Source organism: Pantherophis guttatus, chromosome 2, assembly GCF_059756535.1.
Source record: "Pantherophis guttatus breed Tessera chromosome 2, ASM5975653v1, whole genome shotgun sequence".
In the NCBI taxonomy this organism is placed as follows: domain Eukaryota; kingdom Metazoa; phylum Chordata; class Lepidosauria; order Squamata; family Colubridae; genus Pantherophis; species Pantherophis guttatus.
The window spans coordinates 147,580,824-147,604,173 of NC_142064.1; the positions used below are offsets into that span (position 1 = coordinate 147,580,824).

General features: G+C 40.7%; 1 protein-coding gene across 2 annotated transcripts in view; it reads right to left on the minus strand.

Moving 5' to 3' along the window:
• Positions 1–22,724, minus strand: part of SMURF2 (SMAD specific E3 ubiquitin protein ligase 2) — a 73,016-nt gene extending 50,292 nt beyond the window's left edge. The window contains exon 1 of one of the 2 annotated variants that reach the window (XM_034412623.3): positions 22,198–22,724. In XM_034412623.3, the coding sequence (XP_034268514.2) occupies positions 22,198–22,249 (52 nt within the window). In that variant the 5' untranslated portion in view covers positions 22,250–22,724. Of the gene's footprint in view, positions 1–21,797; positions 22,027–22,197 lie in introns of those variants that run through there. The other variant, XM_087886981.1, reaches the window with a different exon arrangement.
• Between the last annotated feature and the right edge of the window lie 626 nt (positions 22,725–23,350).

Below are 23,350 nucleotides of genomic sequence, written 5' to 3' on the forward strand. Positions count from 1 at the left end.
GTGACTGCTACTTAAACAAAAATTGCCAGTTGCTTATCTGTGCTTATGATTTCTGACTGATTTATAGACATAGCCAAATGGAGCCTGCCTATATCCGTCATGTTTAGACTCCTGTTTTAAGTATCGTATCTACTTCACAGTATTGTTTTACAGTAAACAAAAGGTTTCCTTTTCCACAATTCCTCCCATTTTTTTCCATCCTATGCCAGAGTTATAACAGAAAAGAAAACACATATAAAATTATTTACTTACAGCTAATTATGTTTCTGGATTCATTCTATTACTCCCATCTTTGTCAAAATTCTGGATATATACTTGTCAAAAATGAAACACTAATAAAGAGGACGGTTCTCATAACATTATAGTTCTCATAACATTATAGTTATAAGAACTTGCAAAATTAACTTTTTAATTTTACAGGTTCTTTCAGATTTACCATACATCCCTACTCCCCAAAAATAATAACCAAACATTTTTCAAACTCTGAAATGGAAGCAAAATATTAAATTAATTGGGTTTGGGGCTTCTCTTAGTAGTTTTATACTTCATAATTTATTCTTAGTTGACCTCTGCTAGTACATCATGATGCTGAAGAACACAAGATCCAATTAATCCAAGTAGAAGCATTGAGTATTAGATAATATGTGACCAAACAATGAAGCATAGTCCTTAGTGCTCTTTGGACTTGGCTGTTTTGCAGATGTTTCATTACCCAACTACATAACATCAACACTTCAAGTGTGGGGTGACAGAGTGAAGACAGCACTGCATGATGGCAATCAGATCTTCAACAATTCCCAACGCTTACTTTGAAGAAAGAACCATCCATAATCCTACAATATTGTAACCCACAATGTGATCTGAATTTTAGCTAGGTGCTTTTAATGTATAAGATTCTGGTTAAAGAATATCCCAAAACAGTACACATCAATATTAGTTTTCTGGAAGGCATTTGGCCAACACTCTCTGTTAAAAGAAGCAAGAGTTATGTAAAGTTAGCCCAATTCCTACACAACTGAGAAACTGAGGGCAGATGGAGTATTTTGCTTGTTCACTAATTTCCTCTGTGGTTATTCTTCTCAATTCCAGCTTGCTTCAAACTAGTGTTTCTCAACTTTGGCAACTTGAAGATGTGTGGACTTCAACTAAGAGCAGTCTGGTCTAGTGGTGAAGGCACCAGACTAGAAACCATGAGATAGTGAGTTCAAGTCCCACCTTAGCCATGAAAGCCAGTTGAGTGACTTTGGGCCAGTCCTCTCTCTCAGCCCAACCCACTTCACAAGGTTGTTGTGGGGAAAATAGGAGGAAAAAGATGTGTTGGATATATTCACCACCTTGAGCTATTTGTAAAAATAATAAAGGTGGGATAAAAATAAATAAACTCCCAGGATTCTCCAGACAGCGCAGCCGCAACATACCATTCTGGGAGTTGAGGTTCACACATCTTCAAGCAGTCAAAGTTGAGAAGCACTACTTCAAACAGTTGTGAGGTTAAAATGAGGAAGACAACCAGGTCTGTTGCCTGGAGGTCCCAGAGGATACAAAGGCAGTAAATAAACAAACAAACAAAAAATTAATAAATTACTTTAGATCTAGTAAATCATGACATTCTTGCCTTTCATGCATGACTGCTATCATAAAACTAATCTTCTAATTGAAGAACATAAATGATGTATATATGGATATAATTTAAACCTGTCAAAATTCAATATTTAAGTCTTCATACAGCTGATGAAAAACCATTTTCATGGTTCAAAGGCACAGTATTTTGGTTCTGATGAATTCTGGGGAGCAGAATGAGACACAGAAGATATAGTTATAATCATTTACTGGTGGTATGTGAGCCAAATAAATCTCAAATTTAAACTATTTCTGTTTAGTGCTCATCCCATTCAGAGACGATGAATCACTTCCCATTTGGCAAGCTTTCTGCCTACAAGGCAGACTTCTGTAAAGCTTTTCCTGTATCCTTGTTATAGGTTAACTAATTCTGTATACCCAGCAATAAGCAAAACATCTAATGTTATTTGTGAGACTAGACTTTGTCCTGTTCATCAGGCACATGTGATGCTAAATAGTGAGGATTCTTAACTTTAATTCACTAGCATTTTTAAAAAATACCCTACGATAAAAATATTAATACATGAAGTTTTGTAACAACAGAAGAAAAGCAGCAGCTGGCAGCAGTTTAATCTGACAGATATATCTACTAGCAACTATATAGTTTTAGAAAGAAATAATTAGAAAAGCTAAAATAGAATAATTACTATGTTATAATAATGTACAATACCATTTATTATGATATTAACACTCTAAAGGCAAGGTTCAATAACACTGTAGAATTATAATTTCTACAGAGATTCTCAAATGATTCCTTTTAAATTTGTGAGTCTTTGTACAACATGTGTGCAAACAGAAGCATAAAAGAGTGGGAGGACAATCAGAGAAAAACATTTTAAAATTCTGTACAGAATGAAGTTATTTGGTAGACCATCTGTTTAATAATCATAATAAATTCACTTAAATCTACAAAGTCATATTTTAAAAGAAACACTTCAGCTTCTGGGCTATAACAGTCACTTTTATACGAATAATATTATTTCTGTGTTAGTAAGACCCATCGTCTCTCAGACAAGAGGTATCTCAGTCCACAAAAGGAATGGGGATGGAGAAAGCATCTCAGAAGGGAGACTCCCTAGTTCTTTGGAAAGTAAAGGCAAGGGAAGGGAAGGGAAGGAAAAAATTCTTTCAGACTTTCAAGATTCTGTCACTGTAAATTTACAATAAAGGTAGTGTTAAGACTCTCAGATTTGGTTTCTTGTCTCAAAGGTTGACAAGATCTTCGTTAACACCATGAATGCCTTTCTGTAGGAGAGCAGAGCAACTTGTTATTAAAGGAAGTTGTTGTTGTGGTGGTTGTTGTTGTTGTGGTGGTGGTGGTGGTGGTGGTTGTTGTTATTATTATTATTATTATTATTATTATTATTATTATTATTATTTAATCTTTAGTGAGATTCACAGCCTTTGAGGCTGGTTAATAGCTCAGCAGCTCGAGTCCTAACCAAGGACCTAGGAACTGTTAAGGTATCGTCGGAGGATGTAAGCTGTTCTCTTTTATTCATTAAAAATGAAACTCAGTCAACTGGACATTTAAAAATGTGTCACAAATACCATTGACTGGTGCTCATGGTTGATACGGGTTACTGCCAGCGTCCTAGGTATCAACCAAGTACCTTCTTAAAATATATGATGTTCCGAGTAGTACAGTTTTTTGCAGTTCCGCTGGTGTTATTGCAGGAAGCTGCAATTTCTTGAAGTGTTTTGTGAAATTCTTGGACATGGTACCAAGTGCCCCAATGACAATGGGTATCACTGTGGTGATGAAGAAGAAGAAGAAGAAGAAGAAGAAGAAGAAGAAGAAGAAGAAGAAGAAGGAGGAGGAGGAGGAGGAGGAGGAGGAGGAGGAGGAGGAGGAGGAGGAGGAGGAGGAGGAGGAGGAGGAGGAGGAGGAGGAGGAGGAGGAGGAGGAGGAGGAGGAGACGAAGGAGAAGGAGAAGGAGAAGGAGAAGGAGAAGGAGAAGGAGAAGGAGAAGGAGAAGAAGAAGAAGAAGAAGAAGAAGAAGAAGAAGAAGAAGAAGAAGAAGAAGAAGAAGAAGAAGAAGAAGAAGAAGAAGAAGAAGAAGAAGAAGAAAGAAGTCTACATTGGACTCTTTGAAGCTGACAATTGTATTCTGGCTTCTATCTTTCTATTACTGAGCAATCCCAGAACCCAGTTTTCAACTTTTCCAGAAAGCTAATTAACATTGGAACCAATCAAATCGCAACAGGATGACATTCCATAGAACCAGCCCATGATAGAAAAAACAATGTTTTTGGTCCTGTAAATTTCCCAAAATAGGGAACAACCAGCTGTTTCTTCTGATCCAACTGAATTGGGGAGAAATAGTCCTGCAGATAAGCCAGTGTCAAGCTATAACAAGGTTTGATTAAAACCACCACTTTTTTGCATCTGGAAACTAATAGGAAGCCAGTGCAGAACCTATGAAAAAAAAATATGTGCCTATTAGCAGGCACCAATGAATACCTGGGACTTTACATATTGCATCAACTTAAGCTTCCAGATATTATCTTTAAAGACAACTCCATGCAGAACTCATTGCAGTAGCCTAATCATTCAAGTAAGGCACAGCAATCATAGAATCTCCTGTGAGTCCAGGAGGACACTGAAGTTGCAGACCTGCTCCTTCAGGGGCTGTGCAACCTATCTAGAGATAAATCAGGGGTATACTGTGTAGAGAGTAAGAAAAATGACCATAACACGCTCCATTACTAAAGCGATGAGAGACGAAACAAGTATCGAGTCCACAACAGATAGAAAATATTTTGAAGGGACTCATACAGACACATACCTAATTCACAGGAATATTAAGAACAGCACTATCGGCCTATCATTGTAGCCACTCTCAATAAAAGTAGTTTTAGTCTTCTTTTGGAGTCGATTTTTTAATCTACCTGGTAGGGCTGACTACAGATAGTGGAGGACATTTTACACACTACCCAGTCCAGTTCCTTGGAGTTAACAGGTCAGATGGAAGCCCAACAGGTAATATGGCAGCATAGAATTTCAGTTGCCACGACAAGATTCCACCACAAAGAACTCCCTGGGATCAGCCAACAGAGATAGGGTGCTGAAAGGGCTATTCCGTCAAGGGCCCAAGATAGCACCCCCTGCTAGCAGTAAATCAGACCCTCAAATGATTTGCCCACATAATCTGTGGGCATCCTCAAACACTTTCTTGAAAACACAAATCCAAATGCGTATGTAGCAAACCTTCCAAAAGGGTCCAGCTCTCTAGAGCGGGTGTCTGCAACCTGCGGCTCCCTGTCCGCTGAACCCACCACTGGCTGGCCCCGCCCCTCACCCTGGGAGGGGTGGGGCCAGGAATCCCAGTCATTCCTCGCCTCGCCTGAGAAGGTAAGGGCAATTGAGGGGGATGGAGACTCGCTCCATATTCCCGAGCGGAAGCAAAGCACCCCCGTACTTGCCATATCTCACAGGCGCTTCTTCCGGCCCTTGTTGGTGCTGCGCGCACCTTGGTCGCTTGGGGAGATGCACGACTTGCTCTCCGCCCTGAGACACTGGCCCAGCCTAGTTGCAGCCGATGCTCTGCATCGTAATGGGCTCCAGGAGAAGGAGGGGACACCGGTTCCCCCATTGTGAAGCGTGCTAAATTTAACTGTGCTGCGGAAGGAGCTGTGAGAGTAGCGGGCAGGCTATGGAAGTGGCAACAGCAGTGGCGTCGGCCACAGACAGGCCAAGCCAGTGTCTCAGGGCGGAGAGCAAGTCGCGCATTTTCCTGAGTGACCAAGGTGTGCGCAACACCAACAAGGGCCAGAAGAAGCGCCTGCAAGATATGACAAGTACAGGAGTGCTTTGCTCCCACTCTGGAATATGGAGCAAGTCTCCATCGCCCACCATCGCCCTTACCTTCTTAGGCCAGGCGAGAAGTGACTGGGAGTGGAGGACAAGGGACGGGGCCAGCCAGTGGTGGGTTCAGCCGACAGGGAGCTACAGCAGGGAGACAAAAGAGCTTCATTTATCTGGGAACCTGAAATGACTCTTGATTTAAATATGATAAAAATCACCCAAAGAAGAAAGAACAACATCAGCAAAAAAACCACCACCAGCAACCTTCACCTGTTTTTGGAAATGGTTCAAGAGGGAAAACACACACACACCACACACACACACAAGACAGAGAGACAGCGAAAGAGAGAGACAGACAGAGAGGGAGAAAGGGAAAGAGAGAGAGAGAGAGACAGATACCTGTTTCCCACAGAAAACACCAAGAGTCACAAAACCTGGGTAAACATGGCTGGGGGGGGGTCATGTGACTGGATGGGAGTGAGTGATGTCGAGTTGGTCACGCCCACCCAGGTTTTGTGGCTCCCAGTGATTTCTTTTCTGTGGGAAACGGATCCAAATGGCTCTTTGAATGTTTAAGGTTGCAGACCCCTGCTCTAGAGGAAGTAGAGAATAATCAAACACATCTGGATCAGGAATGGCCATGACAAAGGAAGATGGTAATACCTCCATCTCCCCAGCACATAGCAACTGTTTGAAAATGAAAATAAGGTTTAAGATCTCACTGCTCACATGCATCAAAGCTGAGATAACCTTTGACAGGCCCATGGTTTTCATGGAGGTCATGAACTCCTGGCTGTACTGTGCATGGTTCTTTCTACCTGGAGATTGAAGTCCCCCAATACCAACAGACAGAGGTGGCTGACCAGGTCCAGGATTTCAGCAAGGGTTAATAACAAGCACTACAGCGGCCAGCACATCAAAAGGCCTAACTGAACACACATGCACTCACATCCAGCAACCTTGGCCACAGATAAGATCAACACATCGCTTCTCTTCAGTCCTGGCATCAAGGCCTGGTGGCTCAGCAGACTGATAGCATTGTGATTAACACCAGCTGTCTGCAATTACTGTAAGTTCGAATCTCACCAGGCTCAAGGTTGACTCAGCCTTCCATCCTTTCTAAGGTAGATAAATTGAGGACCCAGTTTGTGGGGGCAATAAGCTGACTTTGTATAAATATACAAAAGTATGAAGGCTATTGCTTAACGCATTGTAAGCCGCCCTGAGTCTCCGGAGAAGGGTGGCATATAAATCAAATTTTTTTTAAAAAAAGGTGCCATTAGTGCCCTCCTTCAGCCATGTCTCAATAATACACATCAGATCTGCCTATTTTTCTACCATCAAATCATGGGTGGTTTTATAACAGACAAACCTGGCATTAACCAGCACTGAGTCCTAGCAGCACAAGTGGAAACAACAGATTTAGAAGAAATTGGCAACCTCTCTTCCCTATAACAGCCTATTCAGTGCCTCATGCTATATCTCTTTAGCTCAACAAAACAGATATTGCAGCCAGGTTTTCCACAAAGCCCATTTCTGATTGCATCCACAGTCAGTTTTCAATCCTCTGCTTTCCTACCACCTCTTCAATCTTTTAGCCACTATTTAAGGAAGCTTTCTATAGAGGTGGGTTTCAGCAGGTTCTGACCAGTTCTGGAGAACAGGTAGCAGAAATTTTGAGTTGTTTGGAGAACCGGTAAATACCACCTCTGACTGGCCCCGCCCCCATCTATTCTCTGCCTCCCAAGTCCCAGCTGATCAGGAGGAAATGGGGATTTTGCAGTAACCTTCCCCTGGAGTGGGGAGGGAATGGAGATTTTACAGTATCCTTCCCCTGCCATGCCCACCAAGCCACGCCCACAGAACCGGTAGTAAAAATTTTTGAAATCCACCACTGCTTTGTACCCTTGGATGCCCTACATCTTTCAACTTCCTGTTAAATTTAGAAGACTGGCTTCTTCATTATCTCTTAAAAAGGTTAAAAACACATTTTTAAATCCATTTTCATAGCTTATCTTGTAATATTTTTAGTTCCAACTTTGGCGTTATGCTTTTGTTTTAAATTTCCAAGCGATCTAATATCAAATTGTTATAAAAACATTATTACAATATTGATCATTGATATTGATATTGACCGTTTCCTAATATGATTTGATTGCTTATTTGTTCCCTATGACTATCATTAAGTGTTGTACCTCATGATTCTTGACTAATGTATCTTTTCTTTGATGTACACTGAGAGCGTATGCACCAAGACAAATTCCTTGTGTGTCCAATCACACTTGACCAATAAAGAATTCTAATCTAATCTAATCTAATCTAATCTAATCTAATCTAATCTAATCTAATCTAATCTAATCATTTTATTTAAAGACTGTTGCAGATACTTCCCCAATATATTAACATGCATTTTATAAACCTCACACAAAATACTATGCAATCCATACCACAATAAACAATGCATTCAAAGACCTGGAGGCTAAAACTTACATGGCATTAAACATTTTGCTTAAGAATCAAAAGAGGACTTGTATTTCCTGCATCTGAGTTCTACACTATGTATCTGTGGGAAAATTCTCAAGTACTCTATTATTTTAAAAAAGCAAAAAAGAAACATACTTAATCTAACCACACAGCTTTTATCTGTACAATTAACTCCTATTCCCGCTAAGGAATGAGCAAAATGTGGGATTTTGAAAACTGGACTCAGAGATTAAAAATGAAATAATAGTAAATAATTTTACCACAGGATAAAAGTTGTGAAAAATTTTATGTATATATAATAAAATCAATAAAATATTATAAAAAAAGTTGTGAAAAATATAGATAAGTTAGTAAAAGTGTAAAAAGTAATTATTAAGTGTATCACAGTTTCTTCCTTCAATTTTACCCATGCAATCAATTCACTGCATGGATGTCACCTAATTATCACTATAATTTGTACTTACCAACTATTTCTGCTGTTTAAAGGACCGAGGGGGAAAAAAACGCAAGCACAGAGCTTTAGGTCATAAAATAAACTATGCTACATATGATGAATTCTCATAGACGCTCATGGCACACTTATACATTTATTACGTTCATAAGCCTATGAAGAGCAGATGGGTATAGTGGTTAAGATGCCAGGCTAGAAATCAGGAGACCATGAATTTTAGTTCCACTTTAGCATGAAGCTACCTGAATGACCTTGGGCCATTGGTGGGCTACTGCCAGTTTGGACCAGTTCGGGCAATCTGGCAGTTGTGACTTACGGGTTGATCCCCCACCCCACCCCGGCGCTATACCGTCCTATTTAGCTGCATTTTTTAAGTCACGCGCATGCACTCACATTTTTGGTACTGGGGCAAACCTTATGCTGCCCCCTCTGCCTTGGGCCATTCACTCTCAGACCCAGGATGAAGACAATATCAAACCAATTCTGACATCTTAATAAGAAAATTGCAGGGACTAGTCTAGGCAGTCATCAGGAGTCAATACTACAGTATATGAATGTGTAGATCCATGCAGATAGCCATTGTTTCTTCTTCAAGAAGCAAACTGCTGCTTTTAGCATCTTAAAAACTTTCTGTTGAAGTTTCCCATACACATATTTTTATTACAGAAAATATTATTCTATCTGCCATATTTTTCAGGCTGTCACTTACCAAAATCTTAAAATAGAAAAGATAATAATTATGCATATGTACATAAACTGTGACACAGAATGTTAAAATCTCAACTACCAAGTTACTTCCAAAGCACGTTTTTGGTGTATCATAGCCGATATCTACATCTGGTCTAGACAACAGATTATTTGACATTTCACCAGCAACTATGGCTGGCATCAGTGGTGGGATTCTACCAGTTCGGACGAACCGTTAGCTCCGATTTTCAGCCATGAATGAACCGGTTTGCTCCGATTTTGAAGTTGGCCCAGCCACCTGCCCCTGCTTTATATTTACCTATATTTCTATTTCCAAAGCCTAACTGATCGGTGCGGCAGAGTGGATTGCCGCGCCTCAGCTGTTTTCCTTGCCAGCAGCAATGCGGAAGGTGAGTTTTCTGCAAACTGCACATGCGCGCGCAGTGTAGCGAACTGGTTGTTAAACCAGTAGGATCCCACCCCTGGCTGGCATGTTACAGGCTAAGTGGTCTGAAAACCACAGGCAACTGAGAAGATTGACTGGCCTCCTGTCTCTATAGCTATAGATACCTATATAGGTATCCTGGGGGCCAACTGGTCTGGTTTATGGCTAGACCAGTACTGAAAAGACACTTTAGAATAACTCTTGTAAATTCCTCATCAGTTCCTTTAGCCTGTTCTATGAAACAGGATATGCAAGATCTTCATATCAACATTTTCCTTTTTTAGATTTTTAGATTAGGTATCAGGAGAGATGAGGTGGGTCAAGAGTTTCCTCCCATGAGTAATAACAAACAAGAGCTACACAACCATGTTAACCACACCTCAGATGAGACAGAATACAATTAGTTTAGCTCTTAACACTACTGGCATTGTAAGAACATGAAGAAATGGAAATGCTTTTAAGATAGTGAAGAATGCTTATGTCAAAATATCCAACACAACCCTTTAGAAAAATATGTACAAGTACTTAGAAAATCCACTGAAATCCTGCTGTGCTGCTCATTGCAGTGTTCCAAGGAGGAATAAATGAAGAATGATGGGAGTATATATCAAGAATAGAGCTGCGGTGGCACAGTGGTTAGAATGCAGTACTATAGGCTACCTCATTGCTCACTCCAGCAGTTCGATAAGGTAAGACCTGCGTCCCGCTTCTCACCCGCCCCACCTGCCATGCCCAAATTGCATCCCTAAAAAGGGCGGGTGGCTAAGCAAAGGGCAGGAGCCCTGTCATGCCTGGCGAGGGGGGGAGAAGAGATGGCAAGGGGAGCCACATCTCGCTCCACTCGTCTCGCTTCTCCCCTGCCCCACCTGCCACCCCTCTCAATAAAGATATGGCGGGGAAAGGAAGCAACTGTTGCTATTGGGGTGGTATGGGACGTGTTGGGCTGCTCAGCTGGTGCAAAGAACAGGGAGGGGAGGCGACGGTGGCGACGGGACATCCAGTCCCACCTTGCCATCTCCTGCACTCCCAAAATAATAAGACCCCTCCGATAATAAGGCCAAGCCCTTATTTGGGGGGGTCAAAAGAAAATAAGACCCTGTCTTATTTTCGATGAAACAACAGTATGTACTGCTTCATAGTCTTTACAGCCCTCTCTAAGGGATTTACAAAGTCAACATATTGCCCCCAACAATCTTTGATCCTCATTTTACCGACCTCCTAAGGAAGGAAAGCTGAGTCAACCTTCAGCCTGGTGAGATTCGATCTGTCAAACTGCTGGCAGCCAGTGATCAGCAGAAGTAGCCTACAGTACTGCACTCTAACCATTGTGCCACTGCGGCTCTTAACAATATGATGATGTGATGTTCGTCCATTGTGTTTGAAGAGGACCTTGACATCTAACAGGTTGTGGACTGTTCACAATGTGTCTGCAGGTGGCTGGTAAGGCCTATACAGGCACAAAATATTCTACCGCATGTTGGGCAGACATGTGTGGGCAGCATTGTTGCCGCGTTTGCAGTTCTGGCTTTGCGGAATGCTCGCTTCTCTTGTGCTATGGATGTTCTTCTGTCCTCAGATGTCTGGCAGCCTTGGTGGATCAGCATGTGCCATGTTGATCGATCTTGTGCCAGGGTTTCCCAGGAGGTGGTGTATCCAGGGACTTGAAGGAGACTTTCAACATGTCTTTGAATCACTTCCTTTGTCCCCCATGCGATCGCTTTCCTTGAGACAGCTCACCATAGAGGAGCTGTTTGGGGATGCGATGGTCTGGCATCCTTACAACATGGCCTGCCCAGCGTGTCCGGGCTTGCATCAGCAGGGCATGAATTGATGGCAGGCCTCCTCTGGAGAGGACTTCTGTGTCTGGCACCTTGTCCTGCCACCAGATCCTCAGAATTCTATGGAGGCAGGTCATGTGGAAGTGGTTCAATTGCCTAGCATGCCTCCTGTATACAGTCCAAGTCTCACTGGCATACATCAAGGTAGTTAGCACTACTGCTTGGTAGACTTTGAGCTTTGTAGCAAGGCTTATTCCACGGCGGTCCCACACATTGGTCTGTAGTCTGCCAAATGCAGAGCTTGCCTTGGCAATTGCAGTGACAATTGACCTGTCAATTGTCACTGCACGGGAGAGAGTGCTGCCAATGTATGTAAATTGGTCCACTGCTTGCTGCTTTTGTCCCTTCACTGTGATGGTGGGTTCTTGATGTTGGGCTTTCAGAGCTGGCAGATGCATCACTTCCATCTTCTTTATGTTGATAAGGAGGCCAAAGTTGTTGCATGCTGCTGCAAATTTGTCCATACTGACTTGCATTTCCTGCTTTGATCCAGCATTCAGGGTACAGTCATCAGCAAAGAGGAGGTCATGTAGCCCAGTCTCCTTTATCTTGGTGACAGCCTGGAGCGATTAAAGCTTTGGAAACGATATTCTGATGCATGCAATGATTTTTCTATACCTACAAAGATTAAAATCATACAAACTGTTCCCCTGTTGTAGTCCATGAAAGCAAAAGTTGGACTTTGAGGAAACCAACTAACACATAATCAAAAAAAGGTTAGCAAGCATTGCTCTCACATGCTTTTGTCTTTTACAGTTCTTACACAGAATACTTAATAGGAGTTTTGCTATTACTGGATTCTATGGTTTTAAAAATAATTTAATAGGTTTTTTTTCCTCCTACCCTTTATTAACTTGAAATCTTTATGATGCAAAGCATAATCCATTTAAATTTTCATCTTTTCCTTCAGTCATAAGACCCTGGGCCTTTCCTCACTATTACCTAACCACAGCAGAAACAAGTCCTGGCAATCTTTTTTTTTGTTCTGCCACGTTCCATTGGCACTGCTTTTATCTCATCCCCACCTCATAAATAAGACAGGCTTAAGTCATATTTAGCTGTATTAATTTAAAGTAGCATTTTCTTTCTTAAACTCACATAATCTCAATGGCAACTGCAACTTACGTAAAATCTGTTACACTTCTCCCATTTTATCAGAGGCAAAGCTAGGTACAACTAGAGGACAGCAGCAAAAATATACTAAGTTTTCCAACTGCTACCTCCCCTTCAATCTCTGATAAATCTCATCTGCCACTGTTCTACTTAGAGCTTCCTTAAGTGATAGATACTGCAGCCCTGTGCCTATTTAAATAGCACAACTGGGCTACATTATTCAACTGGCAATACTATAGCAGTTTTAATTTTATTACCCTTTCTGGTTTACCATAAGTCTGAAAAAAACGTAACAAGCCGATGTACAACTAGGCCCTACAGACTCCTGAACAAAAAAATGATTTTGTAAAACGAACAGTGGAGTTATTTATCCTGACGAGGTATAGAAACTATAGAAATGTGCAAAAATCTTAACTTCCCTCACAATCAGTTTCAATGCAACCTTTTTTCTGGTTGACCAGTGTCTTTAAGAATTCATTAATTTCATAACTGAGGCTCAAATATGATATTTTTTCTAGTCTTTGTAAGCCTGTGGGATCTCCACGTTGTAAACCTGTTATCTAGCAAAGAAAGAAAATCACTAGTGAAATTTATCTGATACAAAATAACACGTGGAAAACTTATTGCTTCACTAGAGGGAAGAAACACAAAGACAATTAAGTTCTTTGAAAGTACATTGCAGTAGCCAACCTGACACATATAAGAAGTCTATAAATAAGACATAAATATAGATAGCCCTTTCTTACCCCCAGCTGCTCTTCCTCCAGCAGCGAGCATTGAGAAGCACACTGCCTCTGTTACTGGAAATAAACTATACTGACTACAAGTCATAAACATCTTTAGAATAATTTTATTACAATATCTGTAAAGATATTGAACAGGGAAACAGACATGGAAAAATAAGAAGAGTCTTTCAAAAGATCTCTGAATTCAAAAAGAGGTTTAATCACAAATTGGTACGCCATCAATGGACAGACAGAAAACTATTCAAAGGAGATCAAACTGTGAGGAATGGATACACTAAAACACAGTACAGTAGAGGTGTCATCATCCAAGTCATCTTAAAAGATATTCCCTACTTTACAAAAATCTCTAATGCAAGAAGATAAAGTTAGATCAACACTCTGGTCATTACTGAGTCACAAGGTTACAGGAGCTGATGGAATCCCAAAAATAACGGCAAGCAACAGAAGTATCAGTGCCAGCAAATCTAGAGAACAACACATTGGTTCTAGTACCACAAAAATATTTATGAGTGTGCAAATTATCATAAAATATCCCTAATTTCACATGCTAGCACAATAACGTTTAGGATCATCAAACACAGATTAGAGTCCTACACCAAAAAAGAGATGCCACAGGAAGCTGGCTTTAGAAATGGCTGCAGAACATGAGACACTAATGCATGCTGGGAAATTGAGAAAGCCAAAGGATCCCATGGAAACAGGAATCCCACTGGGAATCCTACATCTCATCCTCACGAACAACTTATTACAGATGAGGAAGCCACAATATGTACAGAAACATGGTAAAGCAGACTGACACCAAGTTGGCAAAAGACTGTGGCAAGGCTGTATCCTCTCCATTATTTTAATTGTTGGCCACACAGTCTGCCTGATGTTCAGACTGGATATGGCATTTTATCCACCTATCAAGTTCTTCCCAAAGACCTGGGATAGGGAAATGTTGTTTAATGATGTTAAAAAGTATCCTTGCAGGATATAAGCTGTCCCACGCAAAATTGCCTTTTGCAATTGCGTGGGGGTGACCTTGTCAATGCTGATGTTGTTCATGTGGTACTTCAGGTGTTTTGAGAATGCATCCAAGGTGCCAATTATTATTGGTAATATCTTTGCTTTCATATTACTTCTATTTGCAGATCTGTATATTTTGTGATTTTTACCAGTTCTTTCTCTTCTACTCTGCTACTTTTATCCTGCCTTTTCAACTTATATGCTGAATATATATTAAGGGAAGCTGGACTGGAAGAAAATAAGTGTGGTTTTATAATTGGAGAAGAAACTTCAGTAACCTGCCCTATGCCAGTTACATTACCCTGATAGCTGAGAATACAAAAGATCTGCAGGCCTTAGTAATAAAACTCAATTAGCACAGTGAACAAATACACTAGAATTAAAAGAACAAACTAATGAAAATGAAGAAATCAACTAATTTAAAAATGGGCAATAAAGATATTGAAGTGATAGATAACTTCTGCCACTTAGGATCAACCATTAACAATAAAGGAACAAGCAGTCAATGAATACATTGCAAACTAGTATTTGGTAAAGCACCCATCTAGCTCTTGGAAAAGATATTCAAATGCCATGATGTCTCTCTGCTCATAAAGATCAGAATCATGCAAACCCTAGGGGATCATCAAACAAATCAACTCAGAATTCTCAGCCGAGGCACAAATGACAGGCTCAAATTATCATATTTTGGACATATTATACAAAAACCTAGTTCCCTAACAAAAGTTCTAATGTTGGGAAAGGTGAGAGGAGAGAGAAGAGGATGTCCAGCAACAATGTGAATGGACACAAGTTTCAGTGGTGATGAGGGCACCATTGGAAGATCTAAAAGACCAAGTTGGAGACCAGGCCTTAATGCTATAGAAATATCATAGAAAGACCTGAAGTGAGCAGTTCTTGTGAGGAAGCCCACTAGTATACCTGAGTTGATAGCCAATACTTTGAATTGGGCAGCTAGTAGTAACCAATACAGCAACTTTAATATTCCTGCTATTCTGCAGTAGCTGGTTGCACCACTGGCAGTTTGGCCACTGGTTTCTGTGCCAACTGCAATTTACATGTTATTTCTAAAGATAGGCCTACATTGTAGTCCAAACACATTCTGATCCAGATGCGAGTTTGAAAAAAGCAGACAAGTACTGTTATCATCTATAAACCTTTCCTGTGATATATCAAGCACCTGACAAGATGTACCAACTTTTTAAGAGAACTTGTCTCCCTCCTCCCAAGCAAAAATGACTGATATGGGTGAAGTGCCAGACATTCTCTATCCTAGCCCTTATGCCAATGATGGCTAACCTTTTTGCCATCGCGTGCCAAAAGCGGGGGGAGTGCGGGGGGGAGTCGTGTGCATGTGTGTCCACATCCATACTTCTTTGCGCCCAACCCCTCTGTGCATTCATGCGCAACCCCCCCTGCGCGCCCCCCGCTTTTGGCACATAGGAGTCTGGGGAGGGCGAAACATCCCCCCCCGGAGGACCTCTGGAGGCCAGAAACAGCCTGTTTTCCGACTTCCGGTGGGCCCAGAAGGCCCGAAAAGCAACTGGCCGGCGCACACATGCATGCCAGAGCTGAGCTCATGTGCCCACCGATATGGCTCTGTGTGCCACCCTGTGGCACACGTGCCATAGGTTCGCCATCATGGCCCTATGCTCTAGAACACATTCTCTAGAGATACATTTTCTCACAGTATTTGCAAAACAGAAGTGCACTGGTAATTAAAAGTTTGTGAACCTTTTTCAATTTTTAATATTTCTGCATAAATATAACCTAAAATGTGAACTGTTCCCCATGTATCAAAAATATACTCAGTCATTTATTTGTTGAGGAAAATTATTCAATAGCAATAGCATTTAGACTTATATAAAGCTTCATAGTCCTTTACAGCCCTCTCTAAGCGGTTTACAGAGTCAGCTTATTGCCCCCAACAATCTGGATCCTCATTTTACTGACCTTGGAAGTATGGAAGGCTGAGTCAACCTTGAGTCAGTGAGGATTGAACTGGTGGCAGTCAGCAGAATAAGCCTGCAATACTGCATTCTAACCACTGTGCCACCAAGGCTACATATTTGTGTGTGTGTGTGGCAAAAGCATGTAAACCTTTGCTTTCAGTAACTGGTGTGCCCCCCCCCCAGAACAATAACTGCAAGTAAACATTTTTGATAAGTGTAGAATTGTCTTGTCAATTTGGCTTGAAGGAATTTTAGTCCATTCCTCCTTATAGAAGAGTTTAAACTCAAGAATGTTGTTGGGCTTCCTCACATGAACTGCTCACTTCAGGTCTTTCAAAACATCGCTATAGGGTTAAGGACATGATTGAGATTTGGCCATTAACTTTCTTCTGCTTTAACCATTCTTTAGTTCTTAGTCATATGGCCTGTGTGTTTTGCATCGTTGTCTTGCTGCATGATCCACTTTCTCTTGAACTTCAGTTCGAACACATATTTTTTGCTAGAATTTGCCGATACAGTTCAGAATGTATATCAATGACAGCAAACTGTCCTGGTCCAGATGCAGCAACGCAGGCCCAAATCACGATACTGCCACCACGTTTCACAGATGAGACAAGATTCTTATGCTGGAATGCAGTGTTTGCTTTTGCCAAACAGAATGCTTTTCATTGAAGCCAGAAAGTTCTATTTTGGTCTCATCAGTCCACAGAACATTCTTTCAATAGCCTTCTGGCTCATCCATATGGTCTTACACAAACTGTAGATGGGCGGCAATGTTCTTTTTGGAAAGTAGTGGCTTTCTCTTTACAACTCTGCCATGTACACCACTGTTGTTTATGCAGAAATGCTGAAAATTCAAAAGGATTCACAAACGTTTTAAGCAGCACTGTAACTCTCATTATGCCTTTATACCAACTTGATCATGCTCAGATTTATCATTTTTCTTTACTTGTTTACTATTTTTTTTAATTCATGCTTTTTTATTCACTGTTGAGTCTTAATTATTTAGGGTGTTCTAAATAAATTACAAAGAAATAAAGCATTCCAGAATTGCTGTTACTTATCATTGTACAATGACAGCACAGAGACAGATGGTGGAATGGTTTATCCAAAGTACTTCTATGATATCTATCCTGAATTTTTCTCCATCTCCAGTCCTAGTGTAATTTTGCTAACCATTTTCTCCCTGCCATATATTAAATACACTTCTATCATTTCCAATCAAACTCATTCTGTTTTCCTCATAAGGGTTATTTCTAGCTCCTTGATCATTTTACTATCTTTTGCAGTTTTTTCAATTCTTGCTTCAGATCATACTTAAGAATCTTCTATTTCTTAAAATAAGATCATTTAAAGTCACAGACTGAAAACACAAGTTGTTTTCAAGAAGCATAACCAAGAAGAATTTGAGAGAAGTTTCCAAGAGACAGTGATATATTTTTAAATTTTGAGTGCTTTGTTTTGTTTTGTTTTTGTGTATGTCCAACTCATTTTCCAGATAATTATAGAAATTCTTTCTCAGCCATTTGGTTCATGTTAGTTCATGTGTATCAATACAAGATAAAAGCCCGAACTGCTCACAAGTGCTTATAATGTGTCCACCAGTTTGTTTGATTTTTTTTCTCAAAATACATCTCCTTAAACAAGAGAGACTAATATAATTCCCATACTTCATCATTATCTTAATGACTTAATGACTAAAAAATAGTTATGCTCCTATTATATATTGTATTTATTAAGTTTGATGGTATTACAGGTACTTCCTTATAATTAGGATTCAGCATCTTTGTGAATCCATAAATTCAATAGCAATATACTCTGATCCAAAACATTTAAACTACAGCATTAGATTAATAGAACAATCCTTCATTCAAATTATTATGTAAATAGTGTGTGAAGTATCTTCCTTAAAGTTCATTTGGTGTGTCATTCTGTGGAATTTTCATGACTGATAAATGAAAAACAATCTGAAATTCATTAAAAATAAAGTCTCCATTGAGTCAGTCTCAAATCCTATATGTTGATTTCTTGGCAATTATGCAAAAGTAGTTTGCCACTGTTTTCTTCCTGATTTTTTTTTAAATTTAGCCATCTAGTATACTGCTAGATGTTTTTTAAATGCAGATAAAGCTTTTATCAAGTAGTTATTTGCATCATTCATGAAATTCTATGATTCAGATATAGCTACTTTCCATAGCTATTTTTATTTAAAATTATTGCTTTTACCTTTTTTCCTTTCAGTGTCACTCTGTTAAGGGGTGAGAATCTGAATAGTGCATAATGCATTTTGATTAATGGCTCTAAAAAACTAATCAGCTGTAATCCTTAAAAAATGATTTCTCATCTGCGACTCAGTACAGAAAGCAGAACAAACTTACATTTGAAAACAAAAGAAAAAGCATTTGGGCCTTTTCCCTTAAGAAACAAGAAATGAAGGAAATCCAAAATCAACACTTCAAACAATCCAATTCTTTTCCAACTTTAATTTATATGAGGCAAATGACATTAGTAATCCCTGAGCTATTTTAATACTACTATCATTGGTAGAAAAGTTGAAGGAAGAAACTAATTTTTATCCTAATATGTGTCCGTATTTGTTTAAACAATTTATATGGCTACCCATTTAACAACTTTGGCTGTAGGTGACAAAAAATAAAAAACCTCAATTAATTAAAAACAAATTACAACTATAATCAACCAATATATCACATCAGCAATCCAAAAAGATCATTGTGTCTTACAATCAGAGTTTTTTTAAAAGCCATAAATAAACCAATCAACAAGGTCACCTAACAAACTGGCTGAAATGCTGAGAGAACAACCAGGTGTTTACCAAGTTAGAAAAGGCCAAGAGGGTCAGGGGCCATCTGGATCTCTGGGAGGATGCTGTTCCACAGGACAGGTGCTGGAACAGATAAGGCTTAACACCTAGGTCCCACAAGATGGCGCTGCTTAATAGAAGGGACCCAGAACATGGCCACCATGTTGGTTCTGGTAGAGTGAGCAGAAACAGTTTGAGACAGGATGTTTGACAAATAATATATCCATATATTGTTGATAACTGAGAAAAAATATCACAAATGATTCAATTTACAACTGTACAAAATTAATATGGAAAAGAACTATGAAAAGATATTCTAAAAAAATAGGTCTTTGTAATGATTATAGAACAAAGACCTATATAACACTTACAGCAAAGGTATGCCAAACATTCCTCAAGCATTCTTAAAGTCTCACAAAGAATCAATCTTTTCTTCTAAATCAGGCCTAGGCTAAATATTTTATTTGGCTGCTCAAAATGAACAGAGTAGTTGGGCATTAGGTCCAAATCAATTCTTGGACTCACATCAAACATTATCCTGTAATTTATCAAGTCAGTGAGAACAATGTTTCTAGCTAGAACCTTAAATGTTTACATCCTGAAAATAGCTAATTGAATCCAGTTTTTCCAAACTATTTTTCAGACTATATCATCACACTCCGAGATAATAAATTTGAAATATGTATTACGTTTGATATATAATTAATCTAGACAAGAGGTTCAAAAGTTTATGAAATCTAAATATATATAGTACAAAGAAATGAGATTCTTAGAGCAAACAGCATCTAAACATACTGAAAGCACATACTTATTCAAACAGTTTCAGTTAAATTTGTAGTTTCAGATATTTAAAATCAGCATAATTTTAGCATCAAAAATTATTGGAAGTAAATTTTTAATCAGGATGAGAATCAAACTGCAGGAGGCATGGAATTGAGGCATTCTACAAAACCTTTAAAACTCAATAGTCCACAGCATGTTTTATTCAGAAACCCCAAAGTTCTATATTGCTTACTTCTAAATAAATATTATGATTATAGCATTATTTTTTTTAAATATTGTTCTAAAGCATTTTAAGTACTAAAGATTCCTTAGAGACTATGGAAAAAAAGACATTATGTGCAGACTAGATAGTTAGCCAAATGGTGTATCCTCTCCAGTGTTAAATATTTTGTTGATATATGATTACTAAGAATAGACAATTCTAATTCTTATTGTTTTCAAAGAATATTACAAAATTGATTTGTTAACCAAGTTACAATACTTGCTATTATTTACTCAAGGTTCTTAGGATCTACTGAAGTACATTGAGTTTTAAAAGTGTACCTCTTAAATTAACTATTGTGTTTGCCTTTTGAATGAGCTCTTGAAATAAATGATTTCCCTTTAATCTCTTAATTAGGGTATTATCATGAACAATGCCATATATATTAGTATGTAACAGAAAAATTAGAAACTAAAATAGAAATACAGAAGTCAAAAACAATTGCTTAAAAATATTTTCCTCAGCAGGTTTTTAAAGCTTAAAAGATTTGTTCTGCAGTATGATAGTTTAGTAATATCAAACACAGAATTACAAAACATTTCAAGAAGTTACTGGAAAAACCTTTACTACATAAGGATTACAAATTTTTTATATGCAAACTCATAATTTGTTAAACAACATAATCTCAATAGCACAATGTAAAACACTTCAACATAATTATATTGCATTGGGGGCTATTCTCCACTATACAGTTGTCATAAACTCTACTGAACACAGTGGAATTAACTTTCTGAGTAAAACATGGGTTGCAGATTTATTAGAACATATAAACATGTAAGATTTATATCAGCAATCATATGCAATATTGTAAATGAAAACCTATAATTTTAATGTTTCAATATATGAAAAAATATATTGGCATTTTAAAACTTGCTACAATATCAAAATGTAAATAAAACTATCGTTTATGTTCTTTTATATGCTTCTGTCCCTCTTAAGTAACAATCCTACATAGAATTGATTGAGACCAAGTTCCAACAAAAGCATGCATAGTGTATTTTGTTTATAGTACAAGTAAACTGCAATATTAAAAGGTAGACTTTGTTTAAATTACAGGACTCATCTACTTCAGGTAGATATTGATGTAAACTGCAAATGTTCTGAAAAATCTAATTACGCTTGTATTCCATATAACATCGCAAGGAGCTATATACCCAGGTAACCTTACACAACCTTCCCCTATGGTGGTTGATTCAAGAGAGCAGCAGAGCACATCAAAACAAAGAGTACAAAGAGGCGGAAAACTGATTCAAGTTTACGCTCAAAAACTTTGGAACTTACACTGAACCTTCAAGTGGGCTTAATCCTCAAAGCGTTGCAATATTTAATTTCATACAGCATAAACCGTTTACTGGCTTTAATTAATCCCCCTAAACCCTGCAAATAGTAGAATCAGAGGAAGATTTAAAAACCGCGGAAAAGCAGAATCCGTCCCGCTCACCCCAGAGATTCAAACTGGGATTGTTTTCCACCTTTCCGAATAACCAGCCCTGCAAGTCCTTGCGGCGTCTACAATTTCGTCTCTAGGATTTCACTTTGCTTTTTTTTTCTTTCCGCGCTTCCACACCAACCTTTCCGCTGCCCTTCCCTTTCCAGCCCCTCAGCCGCATCTTTTCTTTTCTTTTCTTTTTTCTTTTGCCCAGAAATGTGGGGGATGAAGAGTTTAATTTTCTCCCAAGGCCTGGATGCTTTCGGGGGAATCCGGAGGGAGCCCCCCCACGTTCAATCTCAAAGGCACCCAAGCAGCTTATTCGCTTCAGCTCAGCAAACTCGACCCACCCGGCCACGGAGCTCTTCCCGTCTCTTCTCTCCAAGCTCCCCTTTCCTTACCCTGCACCGGGCCCTCTCCTCCCACGCCCTCGCCGACCACCGCCTCGCCACCCCCGAGAACGCTTTCCTCCCCGGCTGCGACCCTCTCTCTCTCTCTCCCCCCACTGAAACAAAGCCGGGCCGCGCTTTCCTCGCCACGCCGCCCACGGCACGACCCACGCATTTCCTCTCTTCCCTCACACCCCCAAACTCGCGCTCCCAGGTCGAGGGGCTCCTTCAGCCCCGCCGTCCTTCCCGACCCCCCGGTCGCCTCCTTCCCCCCCATACGCACCCCCCCCCCCAGGCCTGGCGGCGCCCTCCGCGGGCCCAGCAACGTGTGCGCCGGGCAGCCCCGCAGAGCCCACCTCACCTGTCAGGCGCAGCTTGACCGGCCCGTTCCTCCGTGGGCCGTGGTTGGACATGACACCGTGGATCCTCCGGGAATGCGGCGCAGCCGTTCTCGGGCCCTCCCCGCCAGGGACGCGGCGGGGAGAGGGAGGGAGGGAGGGAGGGAAGGAAGGCGGGCAGGCAGGGGCGGGGTGGGACGGGACCCGCTAATGGAGTCGGGCCGACCGCGGCTCAGAGCAGCAGAAGCAGCAGCAGCAGCGACGTTGGCGGCGGCGGCGGCCGCCGAAGGAAGAAAAGCCCGGATGTGCCCAATGTCGCCATGAGCGGGGGGCAGCGCCAGGAGGAGGAGGAGGAGGAGGAAGAAGAGACGCAGCCGCCTTGTCTTCCGCCCCCTGCCCGAGGCTCAGCCGGCCAGGGCAACAAAGCAGAGCGGCCGACAGAGCAGCTTTGACTTGGCGAGCGAGCGGGTGGCTGTGTCGGCTGCTGCAAAAGGAAGGGTTGTTAATTGCTGCCGCCGCCGGCCTTTAGAGCGCTCTCCAGGCTGCAAGGAGCAAAAAACCCGGTTTCGTCACGCGCATAGGGAGTCCCTCAGGGCATTCCCACATAGGCTTCCCCTGGCCGTAGAAGTGGGGCGAGACTCCTCAGTCAGACCCAGGAGCTCCGAGGAGGACTGAGCCCAGCACACCCCCGGGGCGAAGCCGCTGCGGCTGCCTGAGGCGAGTTCGCCTTTGAAACACCTGGACTCCAGGGTCTCTGGCAATGGGAGACGGCACGGATTTCGTGCTTATTTTTTCAAGGTTTACCTCTCCACCCCCCAGAGAGGTCACTTTTGTTTATGGCACCCGAGAGGTGTTGAGAGTGTAGACTTGTGGGGGGGGGGGGGGTTGGGCCTGGAGAAATTTCTGTCCTCCTTCAATGTGATGTCATTCGCGAAGCCTTCCAATATTTACAGTTGGTGGCTATAGTTACCCCAAGTTGATCAGTGAAATTAGGATCACTTCCATCCGCAGTCCAAAAGATTGGGAGTTTCACTCATTTTCCTAAGTGAAACAAGATGAGGAAGCTATTTAGCTGGAGCTCTGGGTGAGGGTCATAGCCTGTTAACATGCAGATAATCCTTTGCTTATGACCACAATTGAGACCAAAATTTCCATTGCTAAGCAAGACAGTTGTTA